Source organism: Lepidochelys olivacea (genome assembly GCF_965140295.1).
Source record: "Lepidochelys olivacea isolate rLepOli2 genome assembly, chromosome: 6".
Taxonomy (NCBI): domain Eukaryota; kingdom Metazoa; phylum Chordata; order Testudines; family Cheloniidae; genus Lepidochelys; species Lepidochelys olivacea.
Genome location: NC_140416.1, coordinates 85,548,148 through 85,566,388, shown reverse-complemented (window position 1 = coordinate 85,566,388; position 18,241 = coordinate 85,548,148). Strand labels below are relative to the sequence as shown.

The 18,241-nt window shown below is 44.7% G+C and overlaps 2 protein-coding genes across 6 annotated transcripts in view; one reads left to right on the top strand and one right to left on the bottom strand.

The window, feature by feature from the left end:
- ENTPD5 (ectonucleoside triphosphate diphosphohydrolase 5 (inactive)) overlaps positions 1-3,475 on the top strand; it is a 38,601-nt gene extending 35,126 nt beyond the window's left edge. For all 5 annotated transcript variants that reach the window (XM_084631318.1, XM_084631320.1, XM_084631321.1 and 2 more), the window contains one exon: positions 430-3,475. In XM_084631318.1, coding sequence (XP_084487444.1) covers positions 430-516 — 87 coding nt within the window. In that variant the 3' untranslated portion in view covers positions 517-3,475. The remainder of the gene's footprint in view (positions 1-429) is intronic.
- Positions 3,476-3,759: 284 nt separating this feature from the next.
- COQ6 (coenzyme Q6, monooxygenase) lies at positions 3,760-18,180 on the bottom strand. Its single transcript, XM_084631316.1, has 12 exons — positions 17,979-18,180; positions 15,960-16,094; positions 11,061-11,119; positions 9,706-9,829; positions 9,084-9,214; positions 8,585-8,692; positions 8,421-8,483; positions 7,928-8,035; positions 5,987-6,189; positions 5,072-5,187; positions 4,405-4,571; positions 3,760-4,113 (listed from the first exon to the last, which is right to left on the bottom strand). The coding sequence occupies exons 1-12, from the start codon at positions 18,160-18,162 to the stop codon at positions 4,084-4,086; spliced, it is 1,428 nt and encodes a 475-aa protein (XP_084487442.1). The 5' UTR covers positions 18,163-18,180; the 3' UTR covers positions 3,760-4,083.
- Between the last annotated feature and the right edge of the window lie 61 nt (positions 18,181-18,241).

Below are 18,241 nucleotides of genomic sequence, written 5' to 3'. Positions count from 1 at the left end.
CAGTGAGGAGTAGTATTGGAAAGTGCAGAGGGAGACAAAGTTAAAGAACTGAAAATATACTGGTCCAGATTGTACAGTGGGCTACAGATGAGTAAAACACCTAAAGGAAAGCAGGAATCTATGCTGACCAAGCAGTCCTCCATCCCCATGCCAAGTTGTTGCAACTGGACTCAAAGGAGAGAGACCGTTAGTATTTGTTCTTTTAAAGTCCATCTGATTCCATGACAGATGTTCCTGGACACTAGCAGTTCAGGTTGCTGCTTCCAGGCAATATCCATTGTGTTTTCCTTTGCAGAGTAGCGAGTGAAGCTCTTTGAGGTTGTTGCCATTCTGTGCATCTACCCATCAGCTTGCTCTTGGTCTATGGTGGCAGCTGTATAGGTCTGGGAGAAATGCTGCAAATGACTGATTTCTTTTGTTTCTTCATAGTTAACAAAGAAAGTGAACAACATAGAGACAAGCTGGGCCTTGGGTGCCACCTTTCACCTGCTGCAGTCTCTGGGGCTCTCCTACTGAGCCAGCACCCCCTACAGAACATTGGCCTTTCCAGAAGGAAGAGAGGGCAAGTTCAAATTTCCAACTGCATAGCTCAGCAAGAGTCAGTCCTACAGCAAAACATGGGTTGAAGCTATGGAATCAATTCCCCAAGGACTAAGCAGTTCCCAACTGCAACGAGAGCAGCCATAGTATGGTTTCTAAATAACTTCATTGCCGTAATTGATACAAAATCTTCCTGAAAGCCAAAGAGCCTAAATTCCAACTAGGCAGCCTTGAAGCAGATTGTGCTTATAAGCAGCCCAGACACAGCTTCAGTGAATGGATTCATAGATGCCCCATTGTACCAGCAGTTTAGAGTGCTTGTCATGCCCTGGCAAACCACAGACCTTTGGCTGATGATGCTTGATCATTTTTACATGTAGAACTGAAGTTTAGCCCAGAGAATTTTTAAAAAATATAAATATTCAAACATAACACATGCATTCAATGCAGAGTGAAATCCCCAATGTGTTAGCCCTTAAACTGCTTAATACTGAGGGCTTTTAACCTTTCAGGATTGGCTAGTTCCAAGGCCAGTGCTTCTTGGGCAGGTATGAAGCAGAAAGCAAGAGGTGGCTAGGTTGGCTGTCTTGGTCTAGAAGCCTGTGCCTCTCCCTCCCTGTTCTCCCCTCTGACCAGTCTTGAGTAAGATAGAACTGGCCTTGAGTAAGATAGAACTGGCATGGAACCAAAAATCAGCTCTCTGTTCAGAGGATGCTGGTTAAGGAGCTATGGTGAGACAAGAAGAGATGGTTTTTCACTTACTTGAGGTGAAAGGGAGAGGAAAATGGGAGTAGAGGTAACTTGGTTCCTGTTCAAATTAGAATCAGACAGATCATTTCCCTCCTTTGGGTTTGTGTTTTAACCCACTGAACTTTAAGTCAATAAGAGCAGGAAATATAATAATAATTTGGCAGGGTTGGGCTGATTACATAAGCCTAAGCTACTTGGGGGGGGAGAAGGGGGAGAGAATGTGGCTGGCCCTTACAACCATACTCTTAGTACAAGACTCATGGCAAGTCCCTGCACTGGAGTAGAGAAATGTGTTTATTTTATACAGTTGGTCTGTAGAAACCGAGCACTCAAGGAAGGGGTTGTAGCTTCTCAGTATTTCCTCCCATCCCCTCCCCCAACCCAGGCACTCTGGCATGACAATACTCAGTTGTTTAATAGTGTTTCAAAAGTGGCAATTGTAATCTCTCCTACCCCAAATGCCTATGTGGAAACAAAAGAGAGGTTTACATTTGGAAGCAAAAAGGGCTCTCACAAGATGGCCCATCACCCATCCCTGCAGAGGCTCAGTGCCAGCTTGCTTCTTCAGCACAGCCTAGCAGTGGCAGTCTTTTCCCTCTCATGCTAAACTGCCTGCCCCGTCTCTTCCACCTGAGGTGAGGCAAAGCTCCCATAATGACCTGAGAAATTCCCCTGCAACCTCCCAGTAAAACAGGCCAGTCCCTCTAGTGTAAAATACCTCAGAACTGGCCTGTGGTATACAGGGAATGTAAGAAACCTTTACCACATCCTCATGCGGAAATGACTGTTCTGTATTATTTGCCAGAGGTAATAGCAGTACAGTCCATGCACACATTACTAGGAGAGTGCATGCATCTACTACTACCTATAAATCTTGCTTTCAGCAAACTTTTTTTTTGTGTTGGAATTTTCACTGACTACAAGATTGGATGAAGTGATCAATAGCCTGGCTACATGACATCCAAGAACTAGCGGTTTTAGTCACCCACTAATCTGAGCCCTTGCTGTGCCACGTAGCCTGCTGCTGGTTTTAGACCTGACCTTAGGAGCAGGAATGAGGCCAGCTGCATCTAGAGCTGGAAGGCAACGGGAGAGAGTGAGACAAGGGCAACAGAAGACCTACCATCATCTCCATATGTTCAAGCCCTTGGGAGAACTTAGGGAAAGGACTGATTGTGTTTGGGGAGTGGGGTAGACTAGAGAATAGCACAGAGTACAGTTCAGAGTAAGTTTTCTTTCTGTGTTCTTAGTATCAAGCTCAGGCACTACAGACTCCGTTGGGAGAATTTGCTTTCTCTGTACCAAAGTTGCATTAAGTCTGGAATGCTCAGGGCCTTGATCTTTCAGTTGTACAATTTGTTAACTGAAGCATTACTGCTGCTGCTAATCAAGGGCCCAATTGTGCAGTCCTTGCACAAAACGCTGCAGGATAGAATCCTAAATTTTCATCTGAATTATCCCAGAGGTGAGTTGGACTTCACCTGCTTCAAGTCCCCATACCTACCCTAGTGCAATGAGACTTACTAATGAGCACAAAGTAGCCTTGTAAGAGAAGGGTCCTGATCTGCATCATTGCTGGAGAGGAGAAAGTGCCTGGATAAAGGACATTGACTCTAACAGAAGTGACTGTAGAGCTTAGGGCTATGTCTATACTAAGAGCTAGGGGTGTGATTCCCCTGCTCGTGTAGACATGCTCGTTGAGCTAGCAAGGTGTATCAGTAGCAGTGTAGCTGTGGTAGCGGCAGGGGAGTCATGGCTGAGACAGACCTAGTAAAGACCTGCCTAAAACCCGTGAGTATGTTCTTGGCATGGCTCAGCTGGGCCTCCGTTGTTGCTATCTATGTTGTCGCTGCCACATTGCTATTTATACTCCCACTAGCTCAATGACAGCTAGTGTGAGTATGCATTTGTGAGCAGGAGAGTCACACCCCTCACTCGCAGTGCAGGCATCGCCTGAGAGTTTGCTTTCAGTCACAAACTCACATTTAAGTCCCCTTTGTAATGTTAATTCCTGATATTAGTTAAATGTACATGATAGCACTGCTATAAAATATAAATCCAGTGCTCATGTTACTTAATGCTGTAATCCAATTAATTGTCTAATGCAGGAGCCTGGTGTTTGGATCATTAAGACAAGGCCACTCAAATGCCTATTTTAGTAATTAAAAAGCTATTTTTAACAAAATGTTCTTGGATTCAAACCCTGGTGATGAAGTTTTCCTCCTTTCCTTTACACTGTTACTCCTCAGTACCAAAGAAACAGGATGGCACGCACACCCCTTGGCCCTCCCAAAAAGGGGGTTGCCTGCGGAAGAGGAAGCAAGCTTGGGCTTACAGAGTCAGTCTTACCCTGAATTGGCTTCCTTACTGCAAACCACACTCACCTCTGGCACCAGATCTTGCTCCAGCAGCTGGAGGCTGACAACCCAGAGGGAGAGGATCACATCAGCACTACAGTGCAGCAAGGTATAGGGAAAACAGTACATTTACTGCCTCTTCAGCCTTAGGCTAAAAGGGCCACTGCTATATGAAAGCACACAGCAAAGATGATTCAGTAGCTGAAACTACTGGTGCCACAGGACAGGACTTGGTCCTTGGAGAGCAGAACAAACAACTTCAGCAAAGATGAGCATATGTTGTAAGAAAAAAAATTTCATTCCTATTTGTGTTATTCTTCAAAGACACTATTTAAATACATGTTTCCAAACCAGACATGATATAGTCCTCAGAGGGTTAAAGATCTCAGGTTCCCAGCAGTCACCAGTGAACTGCAGCTCTAGCTAGATGGAGAAATTACTTACTGGCAAAGGACATAATCTGCTCCTAGAGAGGGAAAGGGAAAAAAAAACATGTCACTCGTGAACCAGTCAGAGACAAATATTTAGAAACAAAGCAGAGAACGCTGCTACATCCTCCTTCACTCTACCCCATGGATATCATCTCTCGTTTAAGGAAAGGAAGTAAAAAAAAATATCACTCAAGCCAAATACATCTTTGGTTTGCCTCATTCACATGCCATTTGAACACAGCATGTCATTCCTGCTGAATCTGCTAGTGACTCGGCTCATTGTATCACCACAAGTTAATTTGTAGCGTCCTAACAGTGCCTCTTACTTTGACTGGAGACAAGGCATTTGTTGTTTGTAATCCCCATGTCCTCAGCAGCACAAAGGGAGCGACACTTGTGGAGTAGAGTCTCTTTAACAAGTCGATGGCAGCCATTAAAGAGAGGTTATGCCTCTGACGGTCTGTCTCAAACTGTAAGAGGTGCTTTATGGAGCCTGGAAAAGGAAGGGGAGAATTAAATTGCAATCCTAACTGCTCATGCCACTGACATAATGACCTCCACAGGGACCCAAAACACACCCCAATGATCTCTGCACCCTCTAGATTCATCTTAAAAAGGTGCTGTTCTGTCAGCAAATAGCAAGATCCAAGAGTTTCTTCTTGTTCCCTTCAGCAGCCCTTATTCCCACATCTCCTTACACCAGTGGCCAGCAGAATGGAACATTCTGTAAACTAGGCAACACAGGATGGGTTTTGAGAAGGGAAATGCACCCAGGAGCATCACTCTGTCTGGTCCACAGATTAAGTTTGAACACCCCAGCTTCTCCCAGTTTATGAATATGCGGATTCATGTTATGAGACACCAGTGTGCCCAGGAAACAAACTGGGTCAATCCTTGCCCTGAAGAGCTCACTATCTAAAATAAAGTTCAGATATGCTGGGAGACTTGGAGAAGGGGATATTCAAATTATTGCCATAGATTATGTATCCTTACCCAGATCCTTCCCATTGAAGGCTGCTGTGCTGAGGTGATGTGTCAAGCATGCAATATCTCCAAAGCCCATATTTACACCTTGTCCTGCTAGTGGATGGACTCTGTGTGCTGCATCCCTAAGGGCAGAGCAGAGAGCATCTCAGATCCTAACTGGAGGAGAGCAGAGACAGTCCATGTTTTCCTTACCCACTAAGTACCTTCCCCCTCAGTGTAGAGCAGAGATTCTCAACCTTCTTTCTGAGGCCCCCCCCAACATGCTATAAAAATTTCATGGCCCACCTGTGCTACAACTGCTGTTTTTCAGTGGATTAAAAGCCAGGGCTGGCATCAGGGGGTAGCAAGCAGGGCGATTGCCCAGGGCCCCATACCCCAAGGGGCCCTGGAAAGCTAAGTTGTTCAGGCTTCAGCACCGGGCAGTGGGGCTCGGGATTGAGCTTTCTGCCCTGGGCCCAGTGAGTCTAGTGCTGGCCCTGCTCTCTGGTTTTTTTTGACGAACCCCCTGAGACCTGCTCGCAGCTCCCTGGGGGCCCAGGACCTCTGGTTGAGAACTGCTGGTATAGCACACACTTCATCTCCTCTGTCTAATAAGCCCCTCCTTATAGCCCTCTATATATACACACACCTCATCTAACAAGTATCTGACACCTAATACCGCTCCACATACTCTGCCTGCCTTTTTCCTTGAAGAACCTCCCCACTCCATGGCTCGAGATGTAATCCACTTTCTCCACCTGTTAACTGGGAGAGGAACATGTCTGGCACCACAACTATCACCCTCCCTGAATAATTCACACCCTGCTGTGCCAGAGATGCTTCGCTTCATTCCCCAAACGCACCTTTTATGGAACCAGAAATGGCCTGCTTTCCCATAAAAAAAACAAACCATGACACCTGCAGCCCCAATGAGCAATTTACCCAATAAGCGCCATCCGGTGCCGGACATATTCTGTGGCATGCCCCATTCCAAGAGGAAACACAGCTCGGCTCTTTGGCTCCACTTTGGCAATGCTTGGGGGCAGCTGGCGGGCTGCAGTGCCTGATGGCATCAGGAGAGAAATAGCAGATCGGAACACGGATCCAGCAGTATCAATAAAGTCCGAGTGGTGTAGGTTGCTCCACTGAATAACAATAAAGACGGATTTATATGGTGCCCCAAATCCCAAGGCTTCTGGGTGTCCCAACAAAATTACAAAACACTTTGTTTTGTGTAGTGTCCACAGCATACTAGGCACTGAACAACCACAAGGGATGACATGATTCCCTACCCCAAAGGGCACATTCTGCCTTTACTAACACCAAAAAGCAACATGGCCTAATAAATACCAGACTGATGCATAAATGAACAAAAGCCTCCAAATACACAGTTCTAACCATTCAGCAAACAAGATCATCCTCATTACAGCCTAGACGACCATCTTAGACCAAGAAGAGCCTGTCCCTCCTATCATTTTGAAAAGTAATTCAATCTCCACTGCTAATCTAACTTCAGACACCAAGGGTGACCCTCTCTCTGAGAGGTGTTTTAATAGAGCTCCCATGTGAAGATGTCCCATCTCAGGTTTGTTTTTTTTTAAATGTTTTAGTGAGACTTTGATTGACTTAAAGTGTTAAGAATGTCAGCCTGTAACTGCACTAATGAAAAGGTGAATAGAAATCTAGTAAAAGTAAAATCGTAATAGGCTTTCAAGGCTCGTGCATTTAGATCAGACACTTTATCTACTAGTTATACAGCCTGGTTAGTATCCATACAAGTTCACAAGTATTGATTATAGCAGGCAAAAGAGAGCCTATACTTTTCTATTTGAGCAAGATATGTACTAATAATCAACAAATAAAAAAAGATTCAAAGCCAAAAGCTACCTTAATGCAAATTAACCAGATCTGAATGACAGAAGAGTCACAAGTCAGAGCATACAATGAATGCACACAAGACTAAAATGAAGAATTCTTTATTAAAGAGCAAGTTAGACTTTGTGGAAAATAAACTGAAGTAGTAAGCTTGTGGGCGTCCCAGGAATTCCTGCCCTGACTAAGAGTTGTCGGAGCCTTGGGACTGCATGAGTTAGGATAGTCAAAGGGAGTGCCATCTCAAAGCACAACTGCATTGTAAAAATGCACTCACAGGTTTTGCATACAAATTGTTATTTTTATATAAATATATGTGGAAAAATGGTGGGGAAGGAAGTGTGTCTAGAATTACAGGGTGAGATTCTGTAGGAGACTGAAGAGGAGCTGCTGTCCACGACAAAAGGAACATATATATCTTTCTCTTCAGAGCTTCCAATTCAAGAACTAACCAGGCTCAACCTGTTCAGCTTTTAAAATGAGGACCAGATCAGGCCTACCCATGTAATGTTTTTCAGCACACACTAGCATGCTTTTCTTCCAAGTCAACTTACTGCAACTTCCATAATACATTAATTATGTTAGGTCCATACATGTCAGAACAACAGTGGTCAATTCCAGATTCATCACAGGAAGATGTAAGTCTTCCATAATGCACTTACCTGCAGTGGTATCCCATCAGAGGGACATTTCTTCCCACCCTAAAATCCTGGTAATTACACCGAAGGAGGAGGATTGACAGTCCTTATTTTATTCTAGCTACGGTCACTGCAGAAGCTATTCTTATTTAGACAGGCATCTAATGTTTTTTGAACCTTATTAATATGTTCCATTAATAAATATTACCCTTTACTCATTTTAAAGTTGCCATCTTAATTTCACTGAGTACTTTTTGTATAATAGGATGGAATAAACAGGGACCAAAATGGCCAACTTTCTTTAATTTACAGAAATCTATTTTATCACAGCAAGAAAATCAGCTCTGCATCCTCATGAAATGATGATACTCACAAAGGCAGAGTTGATGGTGTCCACAAAGCTTTCCTCATCCATACTAAGAAGCTGTGATGCATGTTCATGAGATGTGGACCAAACCAAAGAGCTGGCAGTGTCAGAGAGCTGATCCAAAAGAACCATAAGAGTCAGTATCAAGAGACAGAAAAATAATCTGTGCAAGGCTCCCCAACATTCCAATCCAGGGAAGGGCCCAGGCCCCACCCACATGCTAATTCGGAACAGGGCCTTCACTCCACCAATCCCAGAACCAATATGTGCAAGGGGCTCCAAACCCATAAAAGCTAACAGGCAGGAAATAGGAAAAATAAATAAGAATTAGAGGGGAGGAAAACTACAGACAGAGAGATCAAGAGTCATAGAAAGAAGGAAAAGTCTAGAGGCAAGACAGAGGCAATGTAACTAGGCACGGAAAGGTAAAAGAAAGGTGATTAGAAATAAACGGACCAAAAAGTTAAAGATGGGTGAGTCAAAAGTCACTGTCTCTTACCGGGAGAAGAGCAATTGGCCCTGAAGGGAGGAATCTCTGCCATGCGACATTGTTGTCTGTGGCCTATAACATGAAGAAACATGAGGACTGATGAGAACTGCTGATCTTGCATCACCTACTGAACCTGCGCAGACACTGCAGCTCAGGAACTTGCAGGATCTCACCTCAGACAAGAGCAGAGTAGCAACCACAGCTGACTGATCATATTGATAGTGGATGTTCTGAATTCCAGCCGCTTTCCGGACCATGGAGTTCTGACCATCTGCACCAATCTGTAAGGGGATGAGAAACAAGGAAACCTCATCAACGGCTTTAGGAAAAAAATCAGCATTCCAGCCCTTGTTATCTGCAGTGAGTAGCTAACTCAACAAAGTAGCAAAGGCCTCCCATTTGCACTTGGATATGTGGTTTCTTTTAAATAAATGAGAATACTGCAACAAAGAGGCAGCCTCTTCAGCCCTACTCTAATTTAGCACAGTCCTCTTCAGCTAGCCACAAAGAAGGCTACTGACATTACCCCTTAGTATCTCTGACACAGTCAGCAGCTCCCCTCACTCAAACCCTCCCCACTGATGGAGCAGCACCACACACAAAATCAGAATCCAGTGGAAAGAACTTGGCAAGAGACGGTGTCTGATACACAGAAAACGGAAGTTTAGTTACCAGCAGTTTGGTCTCTAGTCTGCGTCCATCAGCTAAGTCAATTTTGACCCAAGGGCTTTTGTCAGAGAGATGACAGGAAAGGGGCCAGGTATACCCAACTGCTCTGCTCCTGTAGAGAACCTCCACCTGATCTGATGGAACACAACATAGCAGGGTCACAGCATGATACAGACATGAGAAAAGGAAAGTTACAAAAAGAGAGCAAAAGGCAACACACCGCTAGGCAACACAATGACTCTCAGAGCTGACCCCACTGACACCTACCCTTAGGGCACAATGAAGCAATCTAGGCACTTGTATTGCCCCCATCACTGCAGAGTCTGATCACCTCCCAAATAGATGAGTTGAAAGTTAAAGACGCTTCACAACAAAACATAAGATACCACAGTGAGTGCATGCGTGAAGTCTAGAAAAGGACACAAGATAGAAGGCTTAGATAAAGTTCCACCAAGAACAAGTACCTCTTCCTAACCCAGAGGGACTGACTTCTCCATAAACCTCCGAGTTATCTGCTGAATGGATTTCCTCCCTCTCTCTTCCCCTGTTCCAGAGCTCCCTGCTGAATGCAACTCACTGAGAGCTCCCACACTGTGAATAAAAAATGAAAGCAATTATCGCCTACCTGACACTGCATCTAACTGTTTGGTTAGAGCAGACATAATGACATTGTTCTCCACTACATAACCCATGTCTTCTAAGTTGTTTTTATCAAAGATTATCATGGCTTCTGAACAGGCATCCCATACCTATTAGGGGAAAGAGAGACAGAAAATATTATCACACAGCATAGACTCAGCATGCATTGTGCAGCTCCATCAGGAACTGCCCACAACTCTCCTTTAACAGGGAAAGGTGATAGGCAATCTCTAGAGCTTCCACCAGGAATCATCCCTCCAGCTGCTAATATCAGGAGTTTGAGGGAGGACACAGAAAGGTGAGAAAGTCTCCTAGGATAGGTTTCAGAGTAACAGCCGTGTTAGTCTGTATTCGCAAAAAGAAAAGGAGGACTTGTGGCACAAGTCCTCCTTTTCTTTCTCCTAGGATAGTGATTCTCAAACTTTTATACTGGGGACCCCTTTCACATAGCAAGCTTCCAAGTGCAACCCCCCCTTATAAATTAAAAACACTTTTTTAACACCATAATAAATGCTGTAGGAAAAGCAGGGTTTGGGGTGGAGGCTGGCAGCTCACGACCCCCCATGTAATAACCTTGGGACCCCCTGAGGGGTCCCAACCCCCAGTTTGAGAACCCCTGTCCTAGGAAGACTCCCACTCCCTATTCAAGCCCAAATTAATGGTGTTAAGTTTGCAATTGAATTGTAGCTCTGCAGTTTCTCTTTGAAGTCTGTGTTTGAAGTTTTTGTTGAAGGATGTCTAATGTTAAATCTGTTACTGAATGTCCAGGGAGACTGAAGTGTTCTCCTACTGGCTTTTGTATGTTACCATTCCTGATGTCTGATATCAGGCATTAATTTGGGCTTGAATAGGGACTGGGAGCAACTGGCTCATTACAAAGCAATTTTCCCTCTCTTGGTATTGACACCTCCTCCTCAATTATTGGGAGTGGACCACATCCACCCTGACTGAAGTGGCCTTGTCAGCACTGGTTCTCCACTTGTAAGGTAACTCCCTTCTCTTCATGTGCCACTATATTTATGCCTGTATCTGTAATTTTCACTCCATGCATCTGAAGAAATGGTTGGTTTTTTTTACCCACAAAAGCTTATGCCCAAATAAATCTGTTAGTCTTTAAGATGCCACCAGACTCCTTGTTGTTTTTGTGAATACAGACTAACATGGCTACCCCTCTGATTCTAGGAAGACTGACACACCAAGAATACAACAAGCTTAGTCAGTGTATCCTGTTCCTCTCCAAAGAGGAAACAAATCTTGGGCCATTAGAGGTAAATATTTCTGAGAATTCTAGTTACATTAGCAGAAACAGACAGACTGCATTCATAGCAGTGAGTCAGGCACCTGCATCCGCTGGAAGGGTTTGAATCGCAGGCTGCAAACATGATCCCAGGCACCAAAACCTAAAAGAGAGAGAAGGACCCACAACATGAAGAGAAACCAGTCACAATGAGACCAAACTGAGACTCAGATTCACTTTCCTCTCTCCCTCCCCTCGATCCCTACTGAGTAACACTCTTCCAGCCTATCCATAGGCTCTGCTTTCTCCACCTGCATACAGAGCTGGGTCTGTCTAGGTTCTTATAAGGCTCTCACACCACACTTGATACTGATGCAAGACAGGAGGAAAGAGCCACCTGTCTGGGGTCAGTGAAGACCTGACTTCAGGAATTCAATGTAGCAAACAGTCAACTCTCACTACATATACTTAGGCTCTGAGTTGGGGGTACAGGAGGGAGGGAAAGGCTCAAGGACAGTTGATTAAAACACTTTTTTCATCATTAGGATGAAGGGTTCAGATCTGCCTGTAGCCACACATCAGATTCTCTCAGCAGCCTGTGAGTTCCCCTTCTCTATCCCTGAAGACTATACCATCCTTCCTGTTAATGAGGCTTGCAACTTCAGCGTCACATTAGACAAGGGGTGGGCAAATTATGGCCCGTGAGCTGGATCCGTCCTGCCAGCTGTTTTAAGCCAGCCCTCCAGCTCCCACTGGGGAGTGGAGTCTGGGGCTTGCCCCGCTCTGGCACTCCAGCCACAGTGCAGGGTTGGGGGCCACTTCACATAGCTCCCGGAAGCAGCAACATGGCCCCCTTCCGGCTCCTATGTGTAGGGGCAGCCAGGGGGCTCCACTCTTTACACTGCTCCCACCCCAAGCACCACCACTGCAGCTCCCATTGGCCGGGAACCGCAGCAAATAGGAGCTGCAGGGGCAGTACCTGCGGACGGAGCAACGCACAGAGCCGCGCCTCTGTGAGGAGCCTGAGAAGGGACATGCCGCTGCTTCCAGGAGCTGCTTGAGGTAAGTGCCACCCAAAGCCAGTACCCCTGAGCCTCTCCCCACGCCCCAACCCTCTGCCCCAGCCCTGATCCCCTTCCCGCACTCCGAACCCCTCGATCCCAGCGCGGAGCACCCTCATGCACCCCAAACTCCTCATCCCCATCCCCCCAGCCAGAGCCCTCACCACACCTCCGCACTGCACTACCCCGCCCCAGAGCCTCCTCCCACACCCTGAATGCCTCATTTCTGGCCCTACCCCGGAGCCCGCACACCCAACCAGAGCCCACACCCTCTCCCGCACCCCAACCCCAATTTTGTGAGCATTCATGGCCCGCTATACAATTTCTATTCCCAGATTTTGGCCCGAGGGCCACAAAGTTTGCCCACCCCTGCATTAGACTCTTCCTCCTGCCACCCACCCAAGCCAGCACCAAGTCCTGTCAGTTTTTCCTTCACAACTACTTTAAAATAGCATTTTCTTTTCCTAAAATCCTTGTCCAGGCCTTGGTCATCTCTCACTTTTGTATCTGCAACTCCTGATGTAATCTAGTTTTCCCACGCAACCCTGATCATATGAACACCTGCTTGCTTTTCTCTTGCCTTCCACACATGGTTTCAAAACTCTGCATGACTCTCCCATTGTTTACATCTCAGCCCCCATTTCCTCCAGTTGCCCATGCTTCTCCAAAGCCTCTCTCCTAATCTACCCCTCTGTACCATTTTCAAACTCTTTCTGCCGCTTCCTCCATGCTTTCCTCCCCCCACCCCACCCCACGCATCAGCCAGCCTCCCCTCAGCCAAATACTTCCACAGAACATGGTGATTCTGTGAAATAGCCACCATCAAAAGGAAACAGAAAAAAATAACCTTTCACACCACTCAAACTGGATTTCCCAAACTCTGGTCATCTAGGGTAGTGCTCATCTGCATGTTGTACTTCAGATCTTAAGCTCCTTGGTGCAGTCACCCTTTTTATGTCATAGTGCTGAGCATGTTAACAGTGTTCAGCAAATGATTGATAATATAAGCATTACATGAGAGCTGGAGAAGGTCATTTTGTCCATACTCTCGGTGCCACTTCACACCTGCCCAAACTGAGTTATCCCACCTTCATCAGCCCGTATGTTGAACCTAACTCGTTTCAATGCACGACTTGTGTTTAATGTATAAATGATCTGGAGAGGAAAGGGGATGGTTCATCTATACAGAGGAGGAAATAAAATTCAGAAGCCATTCTAGAGAATAGAATCAGAGGGCTGAGAAGTTCTACATTCAATGCAGAGAATGATGATGTAACAAGGACAGTGGAACATCAAGGAGAATCCCCCAAGTGAGAGTGGACACAAACCATTCAGGGTAAAGATTCAGGAGTGGCTGGGGAAGAGAACTTTCACTTCATTCAAAAATTCCCTGTTCAAATAGGACATGAGAGAGAGTACTGCTATAGAAAGTGAAATTACAGATACTATGAAATTAAGCACAGGAGCATTGACATCGTAACTGTCTCTATAAACAAATAGAAAGTGAACTAGAAATTAAATGATTATGAGCTGATGGGATGATTCTCTGAATCAGAGATGGGAGGAAGATCAATGGTACGGATACCACTGCATCTCACAAGTTCCCAAAAGTTGTAATATGCAATCTGATAACTAAGGAGGCAATGGTGAAATATTTTGTGTAAAGATATGAATAGGGTTGGGCACTTGACCAGTCCAAAAATAACTGACAATATTTGACTGGTCAATTGATCAAAGTCAAAAATGGTCAAATATTTTTAAAAAACCACTAATTTATTAAAACAGTAACAAAAAGTTTCCAATAGGCTTAGCCTTAGATAGATTATACCTAATTACAACAATCAAGTTACTTAACTGAGTTATTTTAACTCAGAAAAATGTGAAACATAATGAAACTAAGTTCTAAAAAATGAAAGACTAGGACCATGATGTAGTCAAGAAGGTAGGCCACCACCTTCATCAGGACACTCTTGCTGGAATATTTGACCCTGGTCAAATAATAGGAGGTTAACAGACAATATTTAACCAGTCAACTGACCATCTTGCCAAGCCTAGATAAGAGAAATGACAAATAACGGAAGATTTGCAGAAATTATCTGCTACAGACCCCATAACTGAAGGACAGCAAGAGTCAGAAATTCCTCAACCAACTATTGTGAAGTCAAAAAGTGAACGGTGCTGTACTCAGAAGGAGGGATTTTTGTTTCAATTGGATACCATATTCTTCTCAGTTCTAAACCTAATCCATTGTGTACTGTTGCTCTGCAAATGCTGAATAGGTCCATCCTTCTACTTCAAAGATGGCTGTTTCAGGGATGGGTGAAGTGATTTCTGTTTGTTAAATGTTTTGGGATTAGAGCTAGTTGAATTCTTCTCTGTCAACGTGTGTGTGGTGGGGGGGAGGGGTTAAGAAAAATGGCTTTCTGGAAAATTGTCCAACAGTTCAAAATTTTTGATCAAAAACTGAAAAACATTGCCTCATTTTAATACTATACGTTTTTGGGTTTTGTTATTTTTAGTCCCTCCTTTTCCTAGTGGAAGAAAGGGAGGAACCAAAGTTTTTTGCTTGGTTGATTGGGTTTTTTTTTTTAATTGGAAAAAAAAAGTCCATAAAAAACTGCAAAAAGAAGTTTTTGTTTCATTCAAAAATGTTCACAGAAAATACTTACAATTTTTTGACCAGACTTATTTGGGATCCTTTGTGATGAAAGGCACCATTGTGGGGGGAGGGATAGCTCAGTGGATTGAGCACTGGCCTGCTAAACCCAAGGTTGTGAGTTCAATCCTTGAGGGGGCCATTTAGGGATCAGGGCAAAAATTGGGGATTGGTCCTGCTTTGAGCAGGGGGTTGGACTAGATGACCTCTGAGGTCCCTTCCAACCCTGATATTCTATGATTCTATGAAAATGTCAGAGATAGTAGAAAAGAGGGCAAGAGTGAGAACAGAATTACCAGAGTTGGAATTTGGACAGGACCCAGAGATATCCCTGCTCTTGGCCCAGATGCCATAGGATAAATGGTGAGAATCTCAGTTGTCTCTCATAATTGTAACTCCAGCAGCACTGAGCCCCTGCTTCAGGCTGGAGAATTAGTTCAGTAGCAACTCAGAGCAAATTACCAACACCACTTTCTGGAGTACCTAGGTTGCTCTTGGAGTTCACACATCCACGTCCTAACCACACCTAACCCTACTTAGTTTACAAATAAGTATGGCTTCAAGCTAGCAGGGTTAGGGTGCATGAACCAGCCTAAAATCTTCCCACCTACCTAAATATTCATGCTGTGAAAAGCAAGAAGAAAGGGAATAAAAGGTTTGGAGGAGCCAACTCCATGCTGTGTACCAGAAAGCAGATACAAGACTATTTCAGAACCACACTGTGAAATTAGTTTTGTGTGGCTGCAAACCTCAGACCAGTTACCCAGGGGTGGAGAAGCCTTCACACCTCAAAATCCACCACCACCACCCTCAACACTAACTGTCCCTCTTGTTGGCTTCTCAGCAGAGAAGTCAAAGACTGAATGGGCCGAAGAGACTGAACTATGCTGCAGAACCAATTCCTCCAAGGCAGGGGTGCAGTACATAGACTAAGGAACAGTGAAAGAAGCTTTCTTCACACAAACCAAGCTGTATCTGTTCTGTGGAAAGAATACTCTAGGGCTGTCACTTGAAGATCTTTCACTAGCACTGAAATCTCACAGAAATCTATACAAAATGAACAAGAATTCCAGAACAAGAAGTCATGCCCCTAACCTAGAAAAGCCTGATTTAGACACCTCAATTCAGAATGCACAGCAGTAAGAAATGGAGAGTAGGAATCAGCCAAGTCAGTTTAAGAACAACAGTCCCAATCTGAAGAATTCTCAAGGGCCTCACAAAAATAAAGCCAGTTCCAGTTTCAGATTAAAGTGTTACACAGAAAGAACAAGAAGAACTGTACTCACTGCTCAGAAGGGTGGCTGAACCAGGGGAGATGGAACTGACCCTGTTACTGTAACTCTCAGGCAAATGGTCAGACACTTTCCTAGGGCCAGCTTCCAGTAATAGGATTTTCTTCTCACGGAAGTGGACATCATGTCCTGAAATAGGCAAACATTTATTAAGATACTTTTAATAAAAACATTTATTAAGATACTTTTAATAAAAATTCATTTCTTTATTTATATATCAAGAACTCCCATGCATTTTGCAATGAGATACACAAATAAAATTCCCTACAGGGAAAAGCATACACAACACATTTCTAACTAGGTAAGTACCGATTTAATACTATGGAGGCACTGTTCACAACTCCATAGTTAAGGTTTAAGATTCGTTTTGCAATTAAAGCAAGGATTCAACCTGTTTTGTATGAAAAACTACAGCATATCCTCCCCAGACTTACAGCACTTACTTTGTTGAGTACAGAACAAATTTTCTGAAAGTTTACAAGTAAATATGTTAGTTTCTGATTTAAAATTAATTAAGAACCAAATTCTTTAAGAAATTTAGCATCCGTGAGCATCTTTTCTTTGTCCCAAAAGATCTTAATGATGGAATAACCCACGCACTTCAAACTTTTCACATAGTTAAAATTATTTGAAATCTTTTGCACAGGCTATACTTGAAAAAATAAGGTGGCAATTAAGCTAAGATATTAATTATTACTGTATTTAATTGTTATGGTTATATAGGCTACAATTAGGCTCAGGAAATCCATAAATGGGGTCACTGACATTAAAAATAAACTTGTCCAATCACTACTCTTCCTCTACAGCGAATTTGCATGCAACAGTTCTAGTGCCTGTAATGACTCAGTAGTATGAAGGAGAGTGGACACTTATCAAGAATAGTTCTTACTGGTAGGTTACTTTGCCCAACTGTTACTGCTTTTTAAAAGTTCCATGGCTGCATATGAGCTTTGGGGATCAGCACTTGAAAGCCTCCCTGCAGCACAGCTGCCACAGCTCCACTGCACCCTGAAGTACCACTCGGAAGAGGCAGGGATGTAAAGGGTGCCTTTAAGAGATATTTTGGACATAGGGACTAGGCTCTCCCTGCCCCCCCTTCACATAGGGCCAGTCTCACATAGCCCTTTGAACCTATAAGTAGATTTCAAATTAAGGGCCAGATTTACCAGTATACTTCAACTTGCCCTACTTCCAAATATTAACAATAGCACAATTATCTCTTCCCACCCCCCAACAAAAAAAAGGAAGATAAACAGGACCAGTGGAAACAGCCAGCTACCAGCTGGAAAGTACCCACTTATTTAAGAGCAAAAATTAAGGGAATGAATTGGCTTAAAATATTGGACTTTTTTTAAATTAATGAAAAAGAATTAAGTAAAAACGTGTAGGCTACTACTGTATAGTTTCAAACAGAGATTCTCCTTTTCTTACCCACAATAAATTGCCACTTCTCAATGAAAGCTTTTTCCATAGGAAGTGTAATGACTGCCCTAACTAAATTAGGGGCAACTCCATTTTAGGCCTGGTCTACACACAGTATAGAGTTATGGGTGTGATTCCCCCCGCCCCCATCAGTAAATCAGCACAATCCTTATAATAGATACACTTATACTCCTCATATAGGTTACTTCCCTTCTCCCTTTACACAAGTTACACCCCAATAAGCATCTGTATCCAGAGATAGCCATACACCCGCTTTGAGAGGTGGAGCGGAGCGTTGTACCGTTTCAACGCTACCAGCGGAGTGTGGACGAGTCTCAACCCGGGCACCACAAACCACTGCCGAGCCCCAGGTCTTGATGGAGTCTAGCCAGGGTCCTCCCTCTGCCCCAAGCCCCTCCCCTCGGGCGGAGGAGGGGGAACCATTGCTGGACTCGGAGGCTTTTCCGATCACATTCACGGCCTCTCAGAACCGGGGCCCGACAGGGCCACTCATCGGGACACGCTCTAACCCCACAGCGAAGAGGATGGACCGACCCGCCCGAAGCCCAGGTGAGCACGACAAGGCCTTACCCAGCGCCGCGGCCATAGCGCTCCCGACCATCCCCCCGCCCGACACCACCACATCATACACCGGCCCGGTGCCTGCGGCCCGCACCGGGACCCTCCACGCCAAGACCGCGGCCCGCCCGGCCCGGAGCCCTCCTCTAAGCGGCGACAAGAGACCACATCCACCCGCGGACACCCACACCGCCATCACTGCGGAAGTGACGGATCCAGCACCATAATACCCGCCCAAAACGGAAGTGACAAAACAAGCGCCATGACAACGCGTG